Source organism: Pogonomyrmex barbatus, unplaced genomic scaffold (assembly GCF_055798465.1).
Source record: "Pogonomyrmex barbatus isolate J1 unplaced genomic scaffold, ASM5579846v1 scaffold1, whole genome shotgun sequence".
Lineage (NCBI taxonomy): Eukaryota > Metazoa > Arthropoda > Insecta > Hymenoptera > Formicidae > Pogonomyrmex > Pogonomyrmex barbatus.
Genome location: NW_028297098.1, coordinates 7,837,727 through 7,865,623, shown reverse-complemented (window position 1 = coordinate 7,865,623; position 27,897 = coordinate 7,837,727). Strand labels below are relative to the sequence as shown.

The 27,897-nt window shown below is 28.1% G+C and overlaps 3 protein-coding genes and 1 pseudogene across 7 annotated transcripts in view; 2 read left to right on the top strand and 2 right to left on the bottom strand.

Annotated features, from left to right (window-relative positions):
* The window catches only part of LOC148937996 (aminopeptidase N-like), a 76,237-nt gene that overhangs the window by 1,042 nt on the left and 47,298 nt on the right, over positions 1 to 27,897 (top strand). The gene's annotated exons all lie outside the window — the stretch shown is intronic.
* LOC105431949 (retinol-binding protein pinta-like) lies at positions 274 to 27,677 on the bottom strand. Of its 4 annotated transcripts, none has more exons than XM_089081131.1 (6): positions 27,620 to 27,677; positions 4,030 to 4,226; positions 2,858 to 3,017; positions 2,554 to 2,659; positions 680 to 1,043; positions 274 to 457 (listed from the first exon to the last, which is right to left on the bottom strand). In XM_089081131.1, exons 2-6 carry the CDS (start codon positions 4,193 to 4,195, stop codon positions 402 to 404), a joined length of 852 nt encoding a protein of 283 aa, XP_088937257.1. In that variant the 5' UTR covers positions 4,196 to 4,226; positions 27,620 to 27,677; the 3' UTR covers positions 274 to 401. The 4 variants fall into 4 exon arrangements, with proteins under 4 accessions (XP_088937257.1, XP_088937252.1, XP_088937251.1 ...); XM_089081126.1 differs by having other exon boundaries at positions 4,030 to 4,686; positions 27,620 to 27,673; XM_089081125.1 differs by lacking the exon at positions 27,620 to 27,677 and adding an exon at positions 4,611 to 4,873 and having other exon boundaries at positions 4,030 to 4,278.
* LOC148938001 (retinol-binding protein pinta-like) lies at positions 5,258 to 12,977 on the top strand (annotated as a pseudogene). Its single transcript, XR_016139980.1, has 5 exons — positions 5,258 to 5,402; positions 9,121 to 9,280; positions 9,426 to 9,611; positions 11,897 to 12,257; positions 12,521 to 12,977. The product of XR_016139980.1 is annotated as a retinol-binding protein pinta-like (transcript).
* Positions 15,111 to 27,612, bottom strand: LOC105431919 (retinol-binding protein pinta-like). The gene is made up of 5 exons (XM_011646427.3): positions 27,125 to 27,612; positions 23,386 to 23,545; positions 23,080 to 23,185; positions 15,655 to 16,018; positions 15,111 to 15,528 (listed from the first exon to the last, which is right to left on the bottom strand). Exons 1-5 carry the CDS (start codon positions 27,294 to 27,296, stop codon positions 15,404 to 15,406), a joined length of 927 nt encoding a protein of 308 aa, XP_011644729.2. The 5' UTR covers positions 27,297 to 27,612; the 3' UTR covers positions 15,111 to 15,403.

Genomic DNA, 27,897 nt, shown 5'->3' with positions numbered 1-27,897 from the left:
GTAGCGTGTGTCTATAATGCCTAGTGCAAATTATTTATTTTTATATGTATATATTCTTTTTTCATATTTCATTTTAATTTAATTATATATATATATATATATATATATATATATATATATATATAATTAAATTAATTTATCTGTTTTATATATATATATATATATATATATATATATACATATATATATATAACAGATAAATTAAAATCTTTATGCAAGCATAATGAAAAAAATCAAACAAACTAAGTTCTAAGTGCACACATTATGTCCATGTTTTTACATAATTTAAGGATATAGACTTTATTAAAAGTTTTTTCACACTTCATTTAATTTCCTATTATATAGTACTTATGTATCGCGATTCATTTCAAATCTAGTGCTTCAACATTATCTTCTTTGTACTATTCATCATTGATAAACCAGTCACGATTTTCTTCGATTGTTTTCTTGTAATAATCTAGAAACATAATAAAATTTATATATTATATTTAAATGTATATTACACAAAAATTGAATTATATATTGGCACATTAAAAAAAATCCGTTAAATTATTGTCTAAATAATTATTGCAATCTTAAATATGAAAAATTTTTCTTTGCAATTTCTTGTTTATATAATAAGAAACATTCGTTATTGTCCACTAGTCAAATGTTCTTTATTTCAATTTATAACAATTACCTGTTAATTCCTGTACTGGACTCCCAGTACCACCATATTCGTTTGGCAAAATATTAGCTGGAATATTATTGAAACTATCTTCCATTGTCCTAAAGGAATGTAACTTTTTCTTCAAGTCTTCATTCATAAACGTTTTGAAAAGTGACAAAGTTGCATTCGCAAATCCTGGCATGTTTATAAAATTAATTGATTTAAAATTTCCTGGATATTTCTGCCACAAATGGGCCACGTTTATCATAGTGCGAGGTCTAAATGCAGTAATATGATGCAGATTCAGATCAGACAAATCTATATATACATTGTAACCATATAATGATGTTTCAACATAATCTCTTTGTCCTAAATCAATCATCATTATGCCAATCTAAAAAGATTAATTATTTAAAAGCATAGATGCATATAAAAAACATCACTTTGAATTATTGCAATGCCGTCCGCTGCATAATTCGCATTGCTACATACATATCCGCAAGATGTCTCATTTTATTTTGAATCAAACACTTGGAAATCGTGAGGTTTAAAAAAATGTATCAAATAAAAATTATAAGATTTGCTAAGAGTCACATAATTATGATATTAGTTTATTAAAATGTGATCACTACTGCTTTTGTGAATAAAATTATATATTTTCTTTTATGTAATATAATTGATAATTATATTGTGACTATAATAATATTAAAGTATAATTACCAGAATCAATGATTTACAAAATTTTATTATTTTTTATTCTGATATGTTTTCATATAAAATATAAAATGTAAATGTATTGAAGAATGTATGAAGAAAGGATCTCTTAAAAAAGAGATAGGTATTTGCATATAATTAATTACATAATTTTTTTTATAGTAACTATAAAAAATATAATAACATAATTATACAATTAAAAAAATATAATAATATAATTATATTTTATATAATCATATATAATTAAATAAAATTATATCTATATAATTATACCTTTTCCATGTATATTGATTTGTCTTATAATTCTGTACATAAAAATACTAAAATACAATTATGAAAAAATAAATAGTTCACAAGATATTTTATATTTTATGTCAGAAATATACTAGAATATTTATAATAAAATATGAAATTCTGATAAATTATTGATTTTTTGATAAATGTATCTTAATATTTTTATATAATAGACTAACTAGAGGAATTGTATTAACAAAAATATATAATTCATTCATTTTTACAAATGGCGACCATATAGAAATGTTGACAATGATTCATTTGCAAATGAATTGATATGATAATATGGCCGCCTCTAAATCTTACAACTTTTATTTGATATATTTTTTTCTAAAATTACGAGATATCTAAGTATTAAAAAATAAAATAAGCACCTTATATAAGCTTACCAAACGTAAGGAATGTTAATATTTCGGAAATTAAGCATTTTTGAAAAAAATGCACACGCGCGCGCGCACACGCACGCACACACACACACACACACACACACACACACACACACACACACACACAAAGAGGTATAAATTCGACTGGGCAATTTCCACGCGATACACTATGAATAATATTAATGCGGGCAGTATATAACTATTATAACTATCAAATCTTATAAAAAGATGTTTAATGGAAAAAGACTTTATTTTAGTGCTTTGGAACGCTCTCGAGGTTAACTACAATAATATACAATAAGAAATGAAGCCTTTAATTTCAAAATTTCAATTTAATTTTTACATGCTCTTAATCGCTCTTAAACGCTATCTAAAACCGTATTAATGTTGTTATGTAATGCGCATTTTAAAACTCTACAACTTTTATATGCATTTTTTCAAAAATACTTAGTTTCTGAAAAAACTAAAAACTTTCAGAAAACTTTATATATAATACATATAATATCATACCTTTATTACATCTGATAATTTACTTATTTTTGGTTCAAATAAAGAAGGACGTGCGAAAAAAACCATTCTTCCTTCATTATCCGGCTTTCGTAGAAAAAAGAATATTCTAAATGCAAATAAAATATTTCAGTAGTTTTTAAAAATGTTAAAACATTTTTCTTTGTTTTTAATATTCACAAATTCTTAACTTAAATTTTATTCTTAACAGAATATAATTAATAAAAATGAAAATAAAAATCTTATAAAAAATTCATAAATTTTTGTACTTCAATAAATGTTTATATTTTGAAATACGTGTCGTTACCCCAAATTGAGGAGTATTTGCAATTCCGGTCGAAATGGATCCTTGTTTGTGTACCATTCTGGTATATTAGATCGCAGTTTATAATAGTTTTGAATTCTGATCTTAGTTTCCTCGATATTAAACTTACAAATCCTCAAATATTGAAGAATATTAAAATCATCTAAATAAAGTAGTAATCCTAGTTATTAATTTATCAGATCTCATATCATTATAATCACATTAAATAATCAGATTTTAAAGATAATTTTCAAAAACTTTTAATTTATAATATTAATAACGTTTTATTATACAATTATTATACAATATTTTTAAGGAAAAGACAAGAATTATTATTCAATTATTAATCAATTTTTATATAGCTTCTATCTCTCTTAAGTGACATAAAAACATTATATTAATAACATGCAATATTAATATTGCAATAATTATATGCATATATTATCAAATATGTTTACATGTGACCAATTAAATTTACGAATTCTTGCAAAAGTGATTACTTCAATTAAGTGCTATTTTAAGAATTCAAAATCGTAAACAATGAAAAATGTGATAAAAATTGGAAATTTAAAGATCATTTCAATTAAAATTAAGTAAAAATTGTTCTAAATCAACGAGATATTTAAAAAAAATAGAAAAACAAAATTAATTCAATCAATCCAGTTACGTTTTAAAATAATGGACTAAATCATGATTATATAATATCTTCCACGATGCATGCATAATTTTGATCTTGAGCATAGATAAGTCACTTGCTCAAGTTAATTGCTCTATTAATTTCTTTGTGTCATTTCAGAACTAAATATATCTTAAAATTTTTCCACTATAGTGAAAAATACTATTCTAATTAAATATTAAACTATATAATTATAAATAATCCAACGAGTGCTTCACACACATCGTGTTTTATCGAGCTAAATATCTAATCAACTCTAATTTTTCAATTACCGATTGAAGACACTAAATCGTAATTAAATTTTATCAAATAATAGTTTAACGTGTTTCCTACTGTTTACAAAAATCTAATTTAATACTAGCCAACTTAAGACTGGCAATTATCTATTTTGTATATTAATAAAGCAATGAACAACAAAATTTTTAATACTCAAAGTAATGAATCACTATCTTTTACTATTAAATTTTCATAAAGATAATAATTATGCTATTGTTTTTACCAATTCGTTTGCGTAAGTCGTTATTTTCCTGTATCCAATGTTTAATCTCTGCTACGGCGTTTTTTCTAGTCTCGTTGGTTTCATTTAAATGCATCTTTGCATAAATTTTCTGCTCGTTCGTTAGCTTCCAACACTGATGAGCACTCGCCATAATAACAGTAAGCATGCAACTTGCGTCTTCTAATCGCAGATGTATACTGTCAGTACGACGCGACATCACCGATAAACAAGGTTGAAAATGCATCGAAACTGCATCACAATATAACCAGTATGAGATATCAGTACTTCATTGGTTGGTACTTCTTTGATTCTTATTTTCCGTATCACGTGATCATGCCATTATGTTAAGAAACAACAAGAACGAATGTCGGAATAATAAGAATCCTAAATATACCGCACTTATGATTGTCCTTTAACTCGTCTGTGTCTTTTTACCGTCTACGTTCCTGTTTAATTTCATTGAGTGCTAATAATGTAACCTGCGCGAATAAATTTGCGCGAACCCGTATTCGATTGTTGAATGTCCATATTGATTATATTATGGTAGCATATTGTTAAGAATCTTATCATATAATCTTTACTGTCATGCATTTTTAATGAGTCATCTTCAAAAACCGCGCCATCTGTAACAGATAACTCAGCGAATTTAAGAATTCGCTGCGGGAAGTGCTTATGATAAACATTATCTCACGAGGAAATACGCCAAGTTAGTTAGTTTAATAATTAAATTTTTCTAAAGAATTTTTCTAAAGAAAAATTTAATTACTAAATTCTTCATTTTATATTGCATATCAATTTTTACTTTATTTTTATTTTTTAAATAAAACATAATTTTTCATAAAACCATATATAATATAAAAACGTGTATATATATATATATATATATACATTATAAATTTAACTGTATGTATTATCAATTTGTAATTTGTAATTTTATATACATATATTGTAATTGTGTGATATGAAAGAAATTATTTACATATATATATATTTTAAATAAGCAAAATGAGAAAATCAATCAGCAACGCAAAAATGCAACAGAAGAACAATAAATTACTTTACACTTTAAAAATGGAAAAGATGTTATTTATACATATATAAACAATAATATAATTTTATATATATATATATATATATATATATATATATATATATATATGAGATAGATGAATTAAAATCTATATAGATGAATTAAAATCTGCGTATTAAAATCTATGCATAATGAAAAAAATCAAACAAAAAAAGAATCAACAACGCAAAAACGCAACAGAAGGATACATATACATATTTAAACGAGACCGACAAGACCAGGAAAAACGCTGTAGCAGAGAAACGTTGGCTAGAGAAAAATAAAAACTTGTGCGCACGAACTGGTAAAAACAGCAGTAGTATTAATACATTCCTTATAGAAATTTAATATTGAAAGGTAATGATTAATTATTTTGAATATTAAAAACATCATTGTTCAATGGTTTTAATATTCAAAATAGAAAATTTCCAGTATTAAATTAACTAATAGAATAGAATATTTATTCAATTTAGCTTGACAAAAATTAAGAAGGGAACTTGATGTATAATTTTCCTTAAATCAATTTCTCATTCAAACCTTCCACATTCATCCACATGCATACTATCTTGCTTATACCATTTATATAAAATATATACATACATAGCTTTACTTGTGTCTAATAATCTACTAATTGCGTCTTCCGTTACTTATTTTCTATATAATAATTTACTTTTTTTTCCTTTCAGCCTTCTCCATCCTTTTATTCTATTTTCTTTTCTTCTCTTTTTCCATAGTTCCTTTAAAATCTTGTCCTTTACCTCATCTAATTTTTTATCCTATAATCTATCCGCGACTGTTTTTTTATCCCCTCCTAATTCTACAAACTACCCCTTAGTTTTATTACAATTTTCACATTACTATAGTCACATAATGCTCAAACCTCGCTCTCTCTGCAAAATAAATATCCCCATAGATCTTTTTCTAACCAATATTTATTTCTTTCCTCCAGATTAGAATATCTTAATTTAACGAAAATTCTAATTTCATCTTCTGTCTCTTTATATTTCTTATTATACTTTGCCCCTAGAATTTTATTACCTCTGTTTCCCTTTCTCTATTAATTAATTTTTCTTCCATCCCTATTTCTCCCTTTTATTATCTAATCCTTCTAATTTTTTTGTGTCCCATCTATTCCTATTATAATAATCTTTTATTTCCCTCCCATATTTATTCTTTCACTCATACATAATTCTTCCCAACCAGACTTAAATTGACTAGTATTAAATAGAATTTTCAAGATAAGATAAAAGATAGCATATAGATAAATATGCCAAACTATTATTTTATAAAATTTTATTTTATAAAATTTAATTAAAATTTGCTAATTTAATGTCTTTGATCGACAATTGAGAAATTTGATTTAATTAGATATTAATATAACGATAAAACACAATGTGTGTCAAACATTCATTGGATTATTTATGTATTCTAATATTTAATTAAATAGTGTTAAGTATTTAATTAAATTTAGTATTTAATTAAATAGTTTAAATAGTGGAAATATTTCAAGAAATATTTAGCTTATAATAAAAAAATTAATACGACAATTAATTATCGTGATTTGTGTACTCTCAAGATCATAATTACGTATGCATCGGAAAATATTATATAACAACGATTTATTCCATTAATTCTCAGACTTAACTAAGATTGATTAAATTAATTCTGTTTTTCTATTAGTTTAGATATATATATATCATTGATTTATATAATAATAACTTTTAATTAATTTAAATTGAAAAAATATTTATAAATTTCTAATATTCATTGTATTTTTCTTAATGTTTATAATTTTGAAATCTTAAAATAATCGAAATAATCGTTTTAATTCGCATGATCAAATTTAATTGTTCGCACTCTAAACTTTTGGTATTATTTGCATACATATAACACGTTTTTATATAAGTTATAGAAGAGATAGAGGTTGCATAAAAGTTGTGAAAATAATAGTATAATTCTTGTCCTTTGTTCGTTGGAAATGGGAGAGTGCTGTTTGCCTACAAATTGTTTGCCCACATCGTTTGTCCACATTCCATTTGCCGACAATTCCGTTTACGCACAAAAATTATTGCTCATAGATTGATTGCCTACAAGTTCTTTTAAAAAAATTTTTTAAATTAGGAATATAGGAAAATTAAAATGGATACAGAAAATAGATAGTTAATTATAATGATAAATAAATTTCGGGCCAATTTAAATGAATTTAGCTATAGACAGTATATATATATATATATATATATATATATACTATAACATAGTTATGTAAAGAATGTTAGTTACCTGTGTGGAGCTGAATGCCAAAATATAAACTATATAGCGTTGTTATATTTACGAGAAAGCAACAATCTGAGATGTAAGATAGATAATGAGAATATTGATGTTTCAGAATGTATATGCAAATATATAAGATAAAAACATCTTAGCTTTAAAATCAATCCACTTCTAATAATGGTAAATTAATGCTCGACTATCTCGCCGCAGCTATAGCGCTTTTATAACGTTATAAACGAGAAATTATGTGCAGTAAGTATCTTGCGACGTATAACCTTATAATTTAGTTTTTTTCCTCTGAAAAACATAATAATTTCGTAATTCTGAGACTTATAAAATGTACAATAAGTTGAGATATCTATCCGATTCGTCACGTAACAAAAGTGCAAAATAATTTCTGAAATGATGAGTCATTTTTCAGCCAACTCAGTTGTTCGCTCACGGCGGCTTATTGCGCTTACTTCACAGTATTACATTTACAACAGTATTACATAAAATAATAAATAAATAATATGCGCGTAATGCGCATCTTATAGTATATTTATAATACATTTCTAACATAATGTCATAACAAACTTAGAAAGTACTGACACTTACTAGTTACTACATAAAAGTACATGATATGCTGGTAACATAAATAGTATTAATGACATTGTGAATTGCTTTGCATTCGAAATTTTCACAGATATATCACGTCATTATAGAAATCAATAACGCGAAAACAATAGAAATCTTCCTTGCGACATGACGAACATTTCTTATCTTCTTGCTCACAATCATTAGACATACACAAATGCCCACATAACAATACAAATATATGAATGGCAATTGTATTCAGGCATATACAACATGCACCATGTATGAGATCGCTTGATAGTGAATCTGACGGGATAAAAAGATAAATCATTTGGCTCGTTTAAATCAAGAGCACCGTAATAATCCTCTGCTGACATTTAAAAAATACGTTCATCTGCAAGTATAAAAAAATATTTGATTATTAATTTATAATAAATAATAGATATCAATAAGGCACGAGTGAAATATGCTCTGTATTAATTTATGTCGATAATAAAATGTATGATGACACGAAATAAATATTTTACTTTGATATATTTTGCAAAAGAAAGTTTGATATTTCGCTTCTGACTTCACGATTCATATGCTGTAAAATAGAAATGAGTGAGTGTGTGATAAGAATGTATGTAATAGCATTTTCCAGGCAATCAATCTGTAGACAGTAGCTTTTGTGCGCGGGATTGTCGACAAATGGGATGTGGACAAATGATACCAATTAACGATTTGTGTGTAATAGTTCCTAGATCGTATGCATTTCTTTGTTTTTAAATTTTTTATTTATGTGCAATTGTGCTTGTAGACAATCGATCTATAGAAAATAATATTATGTATACAATACTGCTTGCGCGCAAAAATGTCTTGTATATAAACGTGCATTTATTTTAAAATTTTTATTTGTGTAAAAGAGCTCATAGGCAATCGACCTGTGAGCAATAATTTTTGTGCGCAAACGGAATTGTTGGCAAATAAGATGTAGACAAACGGGGGGCACTCTCCTTGGAAATATAGTATAATAAAAAATATTATTATCATAATAAATTATCATAATAAATTAAAAAGAATTTTCAAAAATTGTTTTTAAAATCTGATTATTTTAGCTGATTATTTAGCTACGTGATTATAATAATATAATCTAATAAATTAATATTGCTATGATTACTACGCTTCATTTGCAGATGATATTAGTATTCTACAATATTTGAAGATTTGTAAGTTTGATATCGAGGAAACTAAAATCAGAATTTAAACTATCACAAACTGCGATCTGATATATCAGAATGGTATGCAAATAAGGATCCATTTCAACCGGAATTACAGGCAATACTCGATTTGGGATAACGACACGTATCTCAAAACATAAGGCAATATTTATTGAAGTATAAAAATTTGTGAATTTTTTATAAGATAGAAGATTTTATAAAATTTCTATTTTCATTTTTATTAATTATATTTTATTATTTATGAATAAAATTTAAGTTAAGAGTTTATGAATATTAAAAACAAAGTAAAAAGATGTTTTAACTTTTTTGAAGACTACTGCAATATTTTATTTACATTTAGAATGTTCTTTTTTCTACGAAAGCCAGATAATCAAGGAAGATCCGTTTTCTTCACATGTCCTTGTCTGTATGACCCAAAAATAAATAAATTATCAAACATAATAAAGGTATGATTAAAATAGTATTATATATTATTATATGATACATATGATATAACATGGAATTTTCTAAAAGTGTGAAAACTCTTTAGTATTTTGAAACCTAAAAATTAAAAAAAAAAAATACTCCATATAAAAGGTGTAGGATTTTAAAAGACATTATATAGTAGTATATAATATCTAATATAGTGGTATCTAATATAGTAGTATATAATATCTTTTAAAATCCTACACCTTTTATATAGTATAGGTATAGTCTTAGGGAGCATCAAGGTCACGTGAAAATCACTTTAAAATTTTTAAATTGAAACCTTCATTTTTTAACAATAGGACACAATAGGGCAAATAAGAATCTGCGCTGTAAACGGTGCGCAATTAACACTTTTTATTACAAATTCCAAACGTTTCGACTCAAGTTTGGTCATCTTCAGTGGTACAAGTATAAATGTAACACTGTGTCCATTCGATGAACAGTTCATATTAAAAACAGACTAACATTAATTGCCGCCACACCATTTACCGCTGATTCTTATTTGTCTCATTGTTATAACATTAAGAATCATTCCTTTATTTTTTATTGTATATTCTTGTGGCTGATCTCGAGCTTTTCAAAACACTTAAAGTAAAGTCTTTTTTCATTAAATCCACTTTTATATGATGAAAATTATAGTACTGCCACCATTACCCAAAGCGAAGGTTGACTGGTCAGATTTACATTTCTTGTGTGTGCATGGGAGCACCTGTGTGTGTACATCGTCCTACATACCCACACCTACATTTACCCAGTTATTTACTTATTAACACACCAAGCGCGCGCGCGCGCGCGCGCACACACACACACACACACACACGCACACACATCACACATAAAAGAAATGTAAATCCGATCGGATAACCTTCTCGCAATATTTTAGATAATGTTAATATTGGCAGTACTGTAACTTCAAGCCTTATAACTCAAAAAATAATAATAAAAGACTTAATAAAAGACTATTTTAGTATTTTGAAAAGTTTTCGAGACTATAGTTAGAAAAATATGCAATAAAAGATGATTTCCATTTAAAAATTTCAATGTGATTTTTATGTAATTTTAACAATTATCCAAGGCCATATTAATATTGCAATGTAATGCGTCTTTTAAAAGCATATAACTTTTATATAAGGCATTTTTTCGAAAATGTTTAGTTTTTAAAATATTAAGGTAGTTCCACATTTTTTGGTAATCCTAGATAGAGCGCTTATTTTATTTTTGAGAGTCAAATATCTGGAAATCCCGTAGTGTTAGAAAAAAATATATAAGACAAAAATTGTAAAGTTCGGAGGCGACTATATATATGATTGTCATATTTGATTTATCTGTAAATGAAGTCATTGTCGATATTTCTTTAAGATCCAATTTTTTTTAAAATAAAGTTATATATTTTTGTTAATATGATCTCTAGATTCTAGATATAAAAATATTAAGATACTAAGATAGAAAATATTAAGATTTATCAAAATGTCAATACTCTTATAAGATATTTTTTTTTGGATTTTATTCTAGTATATTCTATCTAGTATATAGTATATATTTTAACATAAAAGATAAAATATCTTGTAAACTATTTATTTTTTTCATAACTATACTTTAATATTTTAAGTATAGAATTATAAGACAAATAGATATGAAAAAGATACAAAAAAATTATATAATTAATTGTATGCAAATATCCGACTTTTTTTTAACTTTTTTTTACTATCTTTCTTTACATAAATCGATTGTCACATTATTCTGTGTATAAAAGTATTAAGATGCAATTATGATTAAATAACTAGATTAAATAACTACTTCACGATATTTTGTGTTTTATATAAAAATGTATTAGAATAAAATAGAAAGTATAAAACATCTCGTAAATTATTTACTTTCTAATAATTATACCTTAATATTATTATACTCGTAGCATAATTAGAAAAAAAAATCATAAAAAGAAATATAATATAAAAGGGAATATAATATATAAGGGAATTCTATTAAAAAAATAGCGATTATAAAAGATGTTGATAGTAACTGCAATGTGAATAAATCAACATCATAATCTTATGATCCTTACCAAATCCTATAATCCTTTTATCTAATACATTTTTTAAACCTCGCGATGTTCAAATGTTTGACTGTCAAAAATAAAATGAGACACCTTGTGTGGATAGGTGCAGCAATGCAGCAAGGTGCAGCGAGTTATATAATGGACGGCATTGCAAAAATTTAAAGTGATGTTTTTGACATGTATTTTGTAAATGATTAATCTTTTTAGATTGGTATAATGATGTGGGATTTAGGGCTAAGAGATTATGTTGAAGCATCAATATATGGTTACGTTATATATATATATATAGACTTATCCAATCTGGATGTAGATGATGTTGCTGCATTTGAATCTTGTGTCATGATAAATTTGATACATTTGTGGCAGAAATATCCGGAAAACTTTATATCAATTAATTGTATAAACACACCAGGATTGGCGAATGCAACTTTGTCACTTTCCAAAACGTTTATGGATGAAAACTTGGAGGATAAGTTACATTCCTTTAGGACAACGGAAGGTAGTTTCAATCATATTCCAACTAATACTTTGCCAAATGAATATGGTGGTACAGTGCAGGAATTAACAGGTAATTACTGTAAATTAAAACAAAGAACTTTGACTAGGACATTGAATAATAATGAATGTTTCTTATTATATAAACAAGAAATTGAAAGGAAAAATTTTTCATATTTAAGATAGCAATAATTATTTAGATAATAATTTAACGAATTTACATATTTTTCTATGTCTGCCATATTGATATAATTTAATTGATGTAATATACAATGTAATATTTAATTCATGTAATATACATTTAAATGTAATATATCAATTTTATTATGTTTTTAGATAATTGGAAGAAATTGGCCGAAGAGAATCGTAACTTTATCAATGATGAAAAATATAAGAAATATAAGACACTAGATCTAAAGTACTAAAAACTAAAGTATTAAAATAACTGAGCGATATTAGCGACACAGATTTCTACATACTGGTAACGTCTTATGTAACATAATAAGTTTATGTATTATAATAAACCCAAAATAAAGAAGGATTGCGTATGCGTGAGATAAATGCCCGAAGAAATGCAGTAAACGTAACTTTTCCAGCGCTCGTAAAAATTGATCACCTAAAGAAAAATTTCAAAAAGTCGAAATGTTGGAATTTAATATTAAGACACTTGAATATTACAGTGTTTTTTTTATAAATAATTCGATCTCATTCGATTTCGAATGAAATTATTGTGTGTAATAATAAAAACTGAGTGACAAAATATATATGTTTAATAAAAATAAATTTATAAAATATTTTTATCAAATCCAATAATTTTATTTCTTATTTTCTTATATGTTATGTCCCAAAATTAGATTAACTTGCACAGACTTCTGACCGCTATATATTAATATGTGCGCATATATCCATCATTAGACACTTTTGTGATGCATGCATCAAATTTCTATATAAGAATTGGCATCATTTACACATAAGGAGTGATCTAGGAATATATAGAAATTTGACGATATTGTATACAGGGTGTCCCAGACTTACCGTGACATCCGTTAATGGCAGATTCCTAAGATCATTTCGAGATGAAAAGTCTAATACCAAAATTTCGTTACAATAGTTTTCAATTTATAAGGGTTTAAAGCTGACTAATCAAATTGTCTGAAATTCGCGCGCTCAGGCACGGCATGTTGCACAGTAGTAAAGGTGTTTTCAAACATCAATTCTATTTTGCGAATTGATATAATTCTACGTTCATTGTTGTAGATATCGTGCAAAGTTTGCCATATCAGATATCGGCAGCAGAAACGCAGCAGAAATCGAATACAATGTCGTCATGACGTGACGACAAAATTGTAGCAGAAATCAAATAAGCCCTGCTAACATAACTTGTTGGCAAGTTAACCACAGAAATCGAGTAAATTCTGTTTTGTAAATATTTAAATTGTTATTACTAAAAAATTTTGAAAAATGTCTATTATTTCTTCCATCTCTTATTTTAGAAGAATAATTTTTAATTATTTTACTAATGATAAAATTAATATATTTTACAGCACAAATAAATTATAAAAAGCTTAAAGATATAAGTTATGATTTTTTTCTTTTGCTTCTTATATCGTATCAAATAATGTATCAAACATTGTACATTTTATATAATGTACTATTTCCCAGGTACTACATTTCGTTAACTACTTTATTGGACAATTACGTATCAATTACGCATCAAGCGCATACAAAAATATGTAAATAATAAATGTGTGTTTAAGTGTTAAATATGATTTCGCTTATATAGAAAGTTTGATAAATTTTGCATGCGAGAAACGAACGCAATCTAGTGATCTAGTTTTCTAATTATTTTGTTCAATGATAGACGCAGAGTTTTGTACGATTTCTGTTGCCGATTTGTTGGCAAATTATGCCAGCAAGTCCTACTTGATTTCTGTTACAATTTTGCCGCCACAACGTGATGGCACACTATGCACGATTTCTGCCGACACACTGATAAAGATCGTGCTTTGTACCTGTCGAAATTTTATCGTCACGATGTGATGGCACACTGTACTTTGTTTCTGCTGCGTCTCTGCTACCAGTATCTGATCGTTACAGATCGTGTTGCATTCTTGCTGTATTTCTGCTGTCACAGTGTAAAAGAATAAATATGCCAGATATTTACTACATTTTTGCAACATGTCTTGACGCATATCATGCTAAATTTTGGAGTATTTTCTGTTGAATATTGTGACAACGTAAAATGCTTGAATATCTGATGTATTTATGATGACAAGCTTTGTTCAATTTTTACAGCATTTTTGCAACATGTTATGATGCAAAGCTTACTCGATATGTGTTGCATTTTTGCTGGCAGTATCTGCCAGCAGCCCATGCTGGATTGCTACTCAATTTTTGCCGGCATAACATGTATAACTTCGCAATTTGTGCACGTTTGGCACTTTTGGCACGTTTTGCTCTCTGAATATGTGCAAATCTAATAAAAAAAAATCAAACGAAAAAGAAATCAAATTATAAGTTCTAAGTACAAGATAATAAACAAGAAAGATAATAAACACACAAGATAATAAACACACTTGTCTACGTCTTTACATAATTTAAGGATATAAATTTTACTAAAAGTTTTCCTTCATATTTTATTTGATTTTTCATATTATATAGTGTTCATGTATCGCTATAAACTTCTGTGTATACTCGTAGGTTTTTCTTTATATATAAGTGATGCCAATTCTTATGTACAAATTTAGTGCATGCATCACAAAAATGTCATCTAATGATGGATATTTGTATATGTATGCGTATTTGTATTTGTATGTGCACACATTAGTATACAGAAGTCTATGATTTTGACAGGTTAATTATGTATATACATAACGACATAATGACATAATATATAAGGAAATAAACGATAAGACTATTGATAAAATCATTTTATAAATTTATTTTTATTAAACATATATATTTTATCATTCAGTTTTTATTATTACATATGGATAATAATTTCATTCGAAATCGAATGAGACCGAATTATGTAAAAAAATATTCTAATAATTAATTGTCTTAGTATAAAATTCCAATCTTTATCTATTCCCTTTTTCCTTTGAATAATTTTTACAAGAGCTAGGAAGGTTACGTTTGCTGCATTCCTTTGGGCACTTATCTCACACATACGCGTCCTCTTATTTTAAGTTTATTATACATAAACTTATACATAAGAAGTTACCAGTATGTAGAAATTTGTGTGTATCGCTCATTTATTTCAGCGCTTCGATCTATTGTCATCTTATATTTTTCATCATCGATAAACCAGTCACGATTCTCTTCGATCAATTTCCTCCAATAATCTAAAAACATAATAAAATTTATATATTATATTTAAATATATATTACGTGAATTATAATATACATCGATTACGATCTTAAATATGAAAAATTCACTAAACCAATTTGTTTTAATTTATAGTAATTACCTGTTAATTCCTGTACTGGACCCCCAGAACCACCATATTCATTTGGCAAAATATTAGCTGGAATATCATTAAAACTACCTTCTGTTGTCCTGGAGGAATGAATCTTTTTTTTCAAGTCTTCATTCATAAACGTTTTGAAAAGTGACAAAGTTGCATCCGCAAATCCTGGTGTATTTATGAAGTTAATTGTTACAAAGTTTGCTGGATATTTCTGCCACAAATGTATCAAATTTATCATAACACGGGGTCCAAATGCAGTAATATGATCCAAACTCAAACCGGATAAATCCATGTATAAAACGTAGCCATATATTGATGTTTCAACATAATTTCTTAGCCTTATATCCCACATCATTATGCCAATCTGAAAAGATTAATCATTTAAAAACATAAATGCATGCTAAAAAAACTTCGATTTGAATTTTTGCAATACCATCCGTTATATAACTCGCATTGCTGCACCTATCCACACAAGGTGACTCATTTTATTTTATTTGATTTATTTGACAGTCAAACATTTGAAAATCGCGAGATTTAAAAAATGTATTAGGTAAAAGTTATAAAATTTGGTAAGGGTCACAAGATTATGATGTTGACTTATTTGCAATGGAGTTACTATTAATACTTTTTACGGTTGTTATCTTTTAATAGAATTATATATTTTCTTGTATATAATAAAGATATAGATTTTTAAATCTTTTTAATTATATTGTGAATATAATAGTATTAAGATATCAAAAGGAATTATCAAAAGGTCAATAATTTAGCAGATGTGTTATATTTTTTTTATTCTAGCTATTTTTATATAAAATATAAAATGTGCTAGAATAAAAACGTGAAAAATATTTCTTCATAATTGAACCTTAATACTTTTATACACAAAGAGATAATGAGACTATATTTCTATAAAGAAAGAATGTAGTTTCGAAAAAGAATTGTATACTTGTATATAATTAATTATATAATTGTTTAAAGTAACTGTGTGTCTCTTTCTTTTCTATTAATTTGTCTTAAATTTTGTATTTAAAAATTAAAGTACAGTTATGAAAAAATAAATAGTTTACAAGATATTTCATATTTTATGTCAGAATATATTAAAATAAAATATAAAATATCTCGTAAAACTATTGACTTTTTGATAAATGTATCTTAATACTTTCATACTTTCATACTTAGAATAACTATAGATCATATTAACAAAAATATTGTAGGATTGTTAGATAATAAACGAATATATGTACATATATAGTTGAATAAAAGATAATAATTTTATTAAATATGAGTCCAATGAAAATGAAAGCTTATGCAAGAGCAATTAGTTAAAATTAGTTAAAATTACGAGGAAGCAAAGTAGGAACTGTACACTATTATTATGTATGCTATTATGTATGCTATGTATACTATTATTAAAATTCATCGCTGAAGAATTTTTTATATTTAAGATTATAATCGATGTATATTATAATTCACGTAATATACATTTAAATATAATATATAAATTTTATTATATTTTTAGATTATTGGAGGAAATTGATTGAAGAGAATCGTGACTGAAAAAATATAAGATGACAGTAGATCGAAGCGCTGAAATAAATGAGCGATACACACAAATTTTTATATACTGGTAATTTCTTATGTATAAGCTTATGTATAATAAATCCAAAATAAGAGGATGCGCATGCGTGAGATAAGTGCCCGAAGGAATGCAGCAAATGTAACCTTCCTAGCGCTTGTAAAAATTGATCATTCAAAGGAAAAAGGGTAAAGGTTGGAATTTTATACTAAGACAAATATTAAAGTATTTCTTTATAAATTCGGTTTCATTCGATTTCTAATGAAATTATTATCCATATGTAATAATAAAAACTGAGTGATAAAATATATATGTCAATCAATCCAATTAATATACCAAATAGCTTATCTAAATAATGTCCGTATAACTTGTCACTTTCCTAGTAATTAGTCCGCCGGAAATATAGTCTCTCAAAACACTTTGAACTCTTATTGTGGTCTTTCTTCCGTTTAACGACAACTCTTTTATCTCTTCTTTCGTTCTCTGTCTTACGTGGCTCTTTTCAGACTTGTCTAAAATCATTATGCGTGTTTATCTCGCACCGCGCGGATACACTTGCGAACGCGACTGGCAGTGATCGATTATCGATCATTCGTCTAGGAACATTCCAATTGACTCTGCATCAAAATCGATCTCTTCTATTCTCCTACAATATATAATTTTATTTTAAAAAGAATGGCAATCATAAAGAAATATCGACAGTGATTTCATTCGCAAATGAATCAAATATGACAATCATGTAGTCGCCTCTAGACCTAACATCTTTTGTCTGATACATTTTCTAACACCACGGGATTTCCAAATATTTGACTGTCAAAAATAAAATGGACACCCTAACTAGAACTTTCAAAAAATGTGTAAATATTTTTTAACATTTTAGAAACTAAACATTTTCAAAAAAATGCCTCATATAAAAGTTGTACGCTTTTAAATAGCGCATTACATAGCATGATTAGCGCAATATTAGCATAATCTCAAATAGTTAAATAGTTATTAAAATCACGTAAAAATCATTTTAAAATGTTTAAATAAAAACTCTCATTTTTTATTCTTTACGTGTGTGTACGTGTATGCGTGCGCGCGCGCGCGTGCATAGATATATGAATGAGTATGGGGATAGATATTCACACTTATATTCATTGTGGATGTGGATACCGGTATGTGAAGCGATATACATACATAGGCGCATTCACGTACGCACGCACACACACATATGAGAGATCGAGAGACACAATCGTGGCTCGTCGCCAAGTGGAAGCGTCAGCGTTTCACGAGCGCGAGACCGGTCATGTCTCTTTACGCGACTCTGCGAGTTGCTAAGTATCAAGATTATCGGATCTCAATGACGGCTGAATCAATCAAGTTCTAAATAGATGCAATCAATAGTTTAGATTTAAATTATGTAATAAAAGTATTTTTAGTTTTTTTCTACGTGTCCTGTGAGCGAAGATATTACAATTCAAAGTCCAATTCTAGAAATTTACTTTTAAAAAACGTCGTCATTATAATTGTCGTCATTATTATCATCGTCGCCGTCCGTAAGCTACGGTTGCAATTACGCGGCAACGCCAATGAAGTCCTCAGCGCGAAATATGAATGTTATATAATTTCATGGTCATTCCACAGTCTCTCTGCCCGATATTTTCTCTCTTCTCGCAATCTCTCCGGATATCTCCGCATCCGTTCCGCAACTTTTCCGCATACTTCCGCAATCCTCCCGTAATTTTTCCGTATATCTCTACAACTATTCCGTAATTTTCTCACAATTTCCGCAATCATTCCGCTACTCTTTCATAATCTTTCCGCATATCTTTGCAGCAATTCCGCAACCATTCTGCAACTCTTTCATAATCCTTCCGCATATCATAGCATCTTTTCCACAACCATTCCGCGAGCACTCCGCATTCCGTAATTCTTTCGCAATCTTTCCGCACATCTCCGTAACCATTTCACAAGTCTCTCATAATCTTTCCGTAATTCTTCCGCAACCTTTCCGCATATCTTTGCACTTCTTCCGCAACTCTTCCGCAACCTTCCTGGAACTGCAACTCATCTTTGCAACATATCTTTGCATCTCCTCCGCAACATTTCCGCAACTATTCCGTAACTATTCCACAACTCTTTCACAATTTTTCCGCATATCTTTGCATTTCTTCTGCAATTCTTCCTTTAAAATTTTTCTGCCGCCATTTTGAAAATATTTATTTTTAATTATACGAGCTTCATATTCGATATTTATATATGTTTATTTAGGGCGATCATTTTGGCACAGGTGTGAAATTCCAAAAATATTTGAAATTCCAAAAATATTTTCAAATTTTATTTTAACAGTCTATAGACGTAAAGAACTATAAATAACGCAATTTTGTATATAATTTTAAATTTTTCGTCATTTAAAAAATTTTTATTTTTATTCATGACCTATGGACCTACAAAAGTGACGTTAAAGTTTATAGATATAAAGATATAAAAGATTTTATTAATCGAATAGAAAATTATTTGACATCACATAAAAATTAAAATATTTTACAAATATGAACAAGATTTTGTCCAAAACCAAACTAACATAAAATTCGGAGCTATATGAGCTGTAATTCGCCGATTTTATTGAAACTCAGTACATACATTTATATTAAGAGCAATTAAATTATTTAAGACTTTTTATTAATACATTTAATGTAAAAATTACCATTTAATTTTGACTTAAATTCTTAACTTACAAATATTTAGGAATTAGATTAATTTACCTTAATAAAATCAAATTAGAGGTAAATTATTGTTAATAATTCAACCGAAATATATAAAATTTCTAGAAATATATAAAATTAATCTAATAATAATGTTATTAATACATTTATGTACTTGTTCATATTTTATTTAAAGATTATATAATTTTCTTAATGTCTTCAATATTAAGCATTAAATCTGTATCTGTAAATTTAATATAGTAACTTTAAAGTAATTCGAAAACGAAATAGCGCGGTAAACAATGCGCAATTAAGTTACATTCTTCATTTATTTTCGATACGTTTTAGTTCTAATAATTAAGCCATCTTCAGATATAACGACGAAAATTGAAAGGCCGACGAAACTCTACCATGGCACAGCAAACTGTTTGTCGCCCATTTCGGTTACCAAGTCGCGTGAAGGGAAACAATTTAATCGTATCCCTAAATGACAACAATAAACTGCATAAAGATCTAGGATCTCTGTATATTTGGATTGCTATATTGCCACAACAGAGTTAAGCCATATATAATACGTGATTAAATTTTAAAGAAATTGTAAAGAGTTAAAAATATAAAATAGAAATTAATAAATTAAGATTGAAACACACAAATCAAAAGACAGACAAATAATGAGATAAAAGGTATAAGTATATGTAAGATAAAACAAAATAATACAAGGTTGCAAAATATTTATAATTTGTTGAGAACAGAAACATAGGCATAATGTAGAAACTCCGTGTCTTTGTAAATTTATTATATTATTTTCGTGTAATTTAATGAATAGCATTTCGGAAATCAATCTTTTTTCATAGTCACGTTTGACATCTAAAATTCTAACTTTGTCCCAGAAAAAGTCGTAATTGTGTTCTAATCTGTTCTAATTGTGTTCTATGATCCATAATCATCTGGTATCTGTATTCTACGAATATGACTACGATGCTCATTTAATCTTATTTTAAGTTGCTTCTTAGTTTGTCCTACATAATATTTATCGCAATTGTTGCATTCTATCTTATATATATATCTTATATATCACATTTTTATTGTGTCTGGTGGATCTTATCTTTATGAACGCATAAAAATCTATTCAATTTATTAATACTAAAGAAAGCTAGTTTAGCATCAAGATCGTTGACTATCGTTCTGAATTTATCATTTGTTAACGGATTAAAAGGTATTATGAAATTTGGTTCTTTGGTCCTTCTATCATTGTCCACCAATTCATTTCCATTTCTAGATATATATATTTGTGTGTCATTATATTTATAAAATTGGAATTTGAGTCTACGAGAAATGCAATCGAGAATGAAGTTAGGGGGATAATTGTTATTCGGAAGGATAGAGAAAATAAATTCAAAGTTTTTTTGATGGTACTAGGGATGATAATGAAAAAGCTCTATCCACCAACTCGTACACAACTCCCCCTTTTTGGAATAGAGATTTGTTGCGATAAAAAATTTAAAAATCTCTCTGAGAAAATTGGTTTATGATCAACCAATCAAAATGGTCGCTAATTTCATGATAACTTCCAAGAAGTCCAATTCCGGCCCCTCATCTCAGTTATGAATTACAATCTAAGATGGAAAGAGTTGAAAAGTATTTCATTAACTGAAATATTAACCATATTGGGTGGGATAGCTAATGCAATATCATCCACGTATCGATAATAAAATGGCAGAGTTAACTCCAATTTCTTGATCTCTTCCAGATCTCTCATTATCAAATCTGCCATGATCGAGGACAAGAGAGAACCCATTAGTAATCCGAAAGTTTGCCTATAAATTTGTTTATCAAAAATAAAATAAATAGAATGCAATAGAAAAGAGATAGCTTTCAAAAATTCATCCTTGGGAATATTACAATTTCGTGCTATATCATCCCAGCGTTTGGAGATGCTATCCATAATCTAGAGGAACATTCGTAAACAACGATACTATGTCAAATGAAACCAAAGAGTAATTTCCTTTGATTTGATGACCTGATAGTTTTTTAACTATTTGGAAACTATTTTCTATGCAATACTATGATTTAGGAATGCTCCTCACTAACAGTTTGTTAAAGGTTAATGCATAAAAGGGGTTATCGATGACACAATGATTCTGAACAGACATCCTTTAAAGTAATTATAAAATTATAAACAACTAAAAACATATAAATTTTAAAGTAAAAAATTTTTATAGTTCTCTTTACGTCATTTTAATTAAAAATTTTAATCACTTTTTTCGAATTATAAATATTTAACTCTATTTGATTAATTGGTTGATAGATTCATAAGTGAATTAAATTTAAATAACTTGTAAACATTAAAAGAATTTTATAATTAATAAAAACTATTTATTCTTTTAAAATTTGTTAAAATTGTTATTATTTTAACTTCAAAAGTTAAGAATATTATATATTATAAGAATATTATATTAATATTAAGAAAAAGTACTCAGTTTAAGAGCACCACTCTAATTCTTAAAATGATTAAAATTACTATTACTTACGCGAAGCGAAGTTCCACATGGATTTATAATTTTTCATAATGATGATATAGTACATAATATTTAATATGTACTACCACTGTAATACGGATTAGATTAGATCTTTTGATAGTGGAGCTCTCCCGTAGGGAGGGTGGGAGGTGGAACATACTATCTCCTAACATACACTTCAATGCGAAGCGAGATTCCACATGAGTTTACAACTTTCTGCACAAAATTCAATTCAAATCTATATGTTGATACATTGATAAAAATTAACGTATTTTTCAAACTTTTCTGTATATAATTGTATATAATTTTTCTGTATATAACTTTTTAATAAACAATAACTACTGGTTAAAACCTTTTGATCAAGGTGAAACCTGATGTGTAAAAAAAAATGACGTACAAAAACTTGGCGCACTCGAGTCGCATTTTACGTGTCGTTTCTCGCTTATAACGTCACGATTCCAATATGGCCGCGGCGATTATTCAGAAGCTTTATACTGCTATACGCAATTTAAAACCTTATACCTTTCATATGAAGCATTTTTTTTCGAAAATACTTAGTTTTCAAAATACTAAAGGATTTCCACTTGGGAAACTCTATATTTATACGTATTATATATTATAATTATATTAACTATTTTAATTATACCTTTATTAGATCCGATAATTTAGTTGTTTTTGGATCATACAGACAAGGACGTGTGAAGATAACGGATCTTCCTTGATTGTCTGGCTTTCGTAGAAAAAAGAACATTCTAAATGCAAATAAAATATTTCAGTAGTCTTCAGAAAAGTTAAAATCTTTTTACCTTGGCTTTTTATATTAACAAGTTCTTAATTTAAACTTCATCCTTAATAAAATATAATTAATAGAAATGAAAATAGAAATCTTATAAAAAATTCACAAATTTTTATATTTCAATAAATCCTTATATTTTGAAATACGTGTCATTACCTCAAATCGAATATTGCCTGTAATTCCGGTTGGAATGGATCCTTATTTGTATACCATTCTGGTACATCGGATCGCAATTTGTGATAGTTTTGAATTCTGATTTTAGTTTCCTCGATATCAAACTTACAAATCCTCAAATATGGTAGAATACTAATATCATCTGTAAATGAAGCGTAGTAATCATAGCGTAGTAGTCATACATTCATTTATTCATACATTCATTTACATCATTAATTTATTAGATTTTATATTATTATAATCACGTAGTTAAAATAATCAGACTTTAAATTGTGTTTTTGAAAATTCTTTTTAATTTATAAACTAATAATATATTTTATTATACTGTGTTTCCAAGGGAAGAACAAGTATTATCATACAGTCATTTAACATGTTTTATGTAACCTCTAGCTCTTTTAACTTATATAAAAACATATGCAAATATATATGCAAATATCAAACATGTTTATATGCGAAAAATTAAATTTGACCTTGTGAATTAAAACGATCATTTTGATTAAAATATTATTTTAAAATTTCAGTATTATAACATTAAGAAACATTAAGAAAAATATAATAAATATTAGAAATTTATAAACATTTTTTTTAATTAACATTTTTAATTTAAATTAAAATTATTACCGAACCGCGCCGCACTCTTGCGCATGTTTATTCGGTTTTGTGTGAGCTATCTATCTGATAATTGACACCCTTAAAGATTATCCTATCTCTTTAAAGATGATATAATAGCGCGATCATAATAATTCGAGTTAGCGAAATTAACATTAATGAACACGGTATCTTATTTTTATTTTGGTATACATTGAGGATGACTCAAACTAAAGTCGAAAAGTATGTTATATATTTTTAAATTGTAATAAAGAATTGCGCTCCGTAAATAGCGCTAATTCTCATTTGCCTTTTTACTACTTCATATCTAATACCAAGAATCATCTCATTAATATTAAAAATTATTATTGTATAATAAAATTATTGTATATAAGTTAGTGAAGTATATCTGAACAAATAAAAAAACAAAATTATTTTAAGCTTATCTTAGCTAACTCTGAGAATTAATGGAATAAATTATTGTTATATAATAACATCCCACCGATATATGCGTAATTATGATCTTGAGAGCATGCAAATCACAATTAGTTGCCGTATCAATTTCTTTGCGTCATTTCAGAGCAGAATATATCTTGAATATTTCCACTATGAAAACATTATTTTAATTAAATATTAGAATATATAATTATAAATAATCCAACAAATGCTTGACTCACATTGTGTTTTACTAAGCTAAATACCTAATTAAACTTAATTTCTCAATTGTCGATGAAAGACATTGAATTAATAAATTGTAATTAAATGTTATTAAATAATAGTTTGACATATTTGCTATCTTTTATCTTATCTTGAAAATTCTATTTAATACTAGTTAATTTAAGTCTGATTGCGAAAGAATCATATGAGTGGAAGGATGAATATGAGAGAGAAAAGATTATTATAATAAGAATGGCTGGGATACAAAAGAATTAGAAAAATTAGATAATAAAAGGGAAGAAATACAGGAAAAAGAATTAATAGAGGAAAGGAAACGCAGAGGCAATGGAAAGATAATACAATTCTAGGAGCAAAGTATAATAAGAAATATAAAGAGACAGAAATAAAAAAGGCAAGACCCAAAATAATTAAAGGAAGAAATTCTTAGAATTAGTACAGGGGATGAAATTAGAATTTTCGTTAAATTAAGATGTTCTGGAGGAAAGAAATAAATATTGGTTAGAAAAAGATCTATGGGGATATTTATTTTGCAGAGAGAGCGAGGATTGAGCATTATGTGACTATAGTAATGTGAAGATTATAATTATGTGGAAGACTATAGTAAAACTAAGGGGTGATAGAATTAGAAAAGGATGAAGAAACAATCACGGATAAATTATAAGATAAAGAATTAGATGAGGTAAACTGACACAAGAAACTGTATAAAAAGAAAAAAAAAGAAAATAGGATGAAAAAGTGTGGACGACTGAAAGGAAGAAAAAATAAATTATTATATAGAAAATAAGTAACGGAGTTTCTAAAGTAGAAAATAAGTAGGGAGATGCATGTGATAATTTGTACCAAAGAAATATCGAAGTAAAATTAATTAATTACAGTGTATAAAATATATAATTAATAGATAATTAGACAAGCAAAACTATGTATTTGCAGAACTATACATTTTATAAAGTATGTAAATCCTATAATCAAGACAGTATGAGGGTAGTCTGAAAAGTTTTGAGTCTTAACATGAAGACATTACTCGTTAAAAACATTCTAGTACTACAATAGTATATGCTTTGAAAGACTTTTATGAAAATTTCAGCCATTTTGGACGCTTAGTTGTTGTTGACAGTCGTTTGTGTCAGTCGATGTCAGTGTTTTTGTAAAAATGGAAAAAATTGAATATCGTGCCGTGATTAAATTCTTACATTTGAAAGACAATACGCCTGCGCAAATTAATAAAATCGAGTTGGACGCTGTTTACGGGAACTCTGCCCCATCATTTGCCACCGTAAAAAGATGGGCAGCTGAATTTAAACGTGGTCGTACCAGCTTGGCCGATGATGAGCGTTCGGGACAGCCAAAAACTGCGATAACATCAAAAATGTTCACCAAATGATACTGGACGCCCGTCGAATCAAGATTAGAGAGATAGCAGAGGCTATGGGCATATCGAAAGAACGCGTTTATTATATATTGACTGAAGAATTGGATATGCGCAAGCTATCCGCGCGTTGGGTGTCGCGCTTGCTCACTTTAGACCAAAAACGAATTCGAGTGAACATTTTCGAATGAACAAGGCTCTGTTGGAGCGATTCAAGCGAAACGAGTCAGATTTTTTGCGTCGATTCATAACTGTAGATGAAACTTGGATCCACCACTACACTCCAGAGACAAAAGAACAGTCAAAACAGTGGCCTGCAAAGGGTGAACCTCCTCCGAAAAAGGTGAAGACGGTTCCATCAACTGGGAAGGTAATGGCGACTGTTTTTTGAGATAGTCATAGTAGAATTGTGTGTATCGACTATCTTGAAAAAGGTAAAACAATAACGGGAGCGTGTTATGTATCATTACTTGATAAGCTGAAGACAGAAATTGAAAAAAAAACGGCCGCATTTGAAGAAGAAGAAAGTGCTGTATCAAGACACCTGCTCACACTTCGGCGGTCACCATAGCTAAAATTCACGAACTGCACTTCGAATTGATTGACCACCCACCGTATTCATCAGATCTGGCTCCCAGCGACTTTTTCCTGTTTCCCAAGTAAGCTTAGGAAGCTAAGCTTAAAGTTTCGCTTGGAGGACAGAGATTTTCATCGAACGAGGAGATCATTACATACGTAAACGCCTATTTTGCGGAGCAAGACGCCAACTACTATTTGGAGAAGTTAAAGAGGTTAGAGTATCGATGGGAAAAGTGTATCGACTTAAAAGGAGATATTGAAAAATAAAATTATATTTGACCGAAAAAATACTTGTTTCTATGTTAGGCTCAAAACTTTTCAGACTACCCTCGTATGTATGTATATTTTATTTTATTCTACTAGTCAATTTAATACTGGAAATTACCTATTTTGTATATTAAAAGCATTAACAATAGTGTTTTTAATATTCAAAATAATTACTCACTACTTTCTAGTATTTAAATTTTTATAAGGGTTATAATAATATAATAATAATGCTGTTGTTTTTACCAGTTTGTGCGCATAAGTCGCTGCTTTCCTCTATCCAACGTTTAATCTCTGCTAGAGCATCTTTCCTAATGTCATCAGTCTCGTTTAAATGCGTCTTTGCATAAATTTTCTGTTCACTCGTTAGCTCCCAACACTGATGCGCACTCGCCATAATAACAAGCACAATGAGCATGCAACTTGTGTCTTCTAATCGCAAAAGTATACTGTCAGTCAGGGACAGTGATGAGAATTTCAAGATGAGAGTCACCAGAGAGTAAAGGAGTAGGGATGACGCACACAACGAGAAAGCATGTCCATGAGAACTCGAAAGTTCGGCCGGCGTTGGGTAATAGATAGAGGCTAACAAGTCTGGTTCTGTCTCTTTCGCTCTTTATTCTCAGCTTTTTTTTAACGTGTAGAAATGCTCTTTACGCACTGACTCCCTCGAGTATAAAAGACTTGCCCGAGGAGAGTCAGACTGATCCCATATCCACTAAAACCACACGGTGTCCTTACCGGCCATATAGCGAGACTCGGGAACGATCATCGGCATACTTTTACCCTGCTGGCCCGGGTTAGCCAACACTACTCCCACTTGAGTGGTGGGGCGAGGACACCAGTCCCACTGCTGTCTTTCCTGATGGATGGGGAGGGGGGAGTTTTACCTCTCACCCCTCTTCATCCGCGCCACTATAGATTGTGGTGCGGACGACGCCTATTCTCAGTTAGTCTGCTCATTCGATGATTCTGACTTCTAATTGAAACGATCGTGCTTTATGGGCTACGTTCGCTTT

Coding starts and splice junctions, on each gene's coding strand:
- LOC105431949 (XM_089081125.1), bottom strand. Junction 1,044..2,553: donor AATTATCAGATGTAATAAAG/GTATGATATTAT, acceptor TAATCTTTTTAG/ATTGGCATAATGATGATTGA. Junction 458..679: donor TCCAGTACAGGAATTAACAG/GTAATTGTTATA, acceptor TTATGTTTCTAG/ATTATTACAAGAAAACAATC.
- LOC105431919 (XM_011646427.3), bottom strand. CDS start 27,296: ATGCTCATTGTGCTTGTTATTATGGCGAGTGCGCATCAGTGTTGGGAG. Junction 23,186..23,385: donor CAGGCAATATTCGATTTGAG/GTAATGACACGT, acceptor ATTTGCATTTAG/AATGTTCTTTTTTCTACGAA. Junction 16,019..23,079: donor AATTATCGGATCTAATAAAG/GTATAATTAAAA, acceptor TAATCTTTTCAG/ATTGGCATAATGATGTGGGA.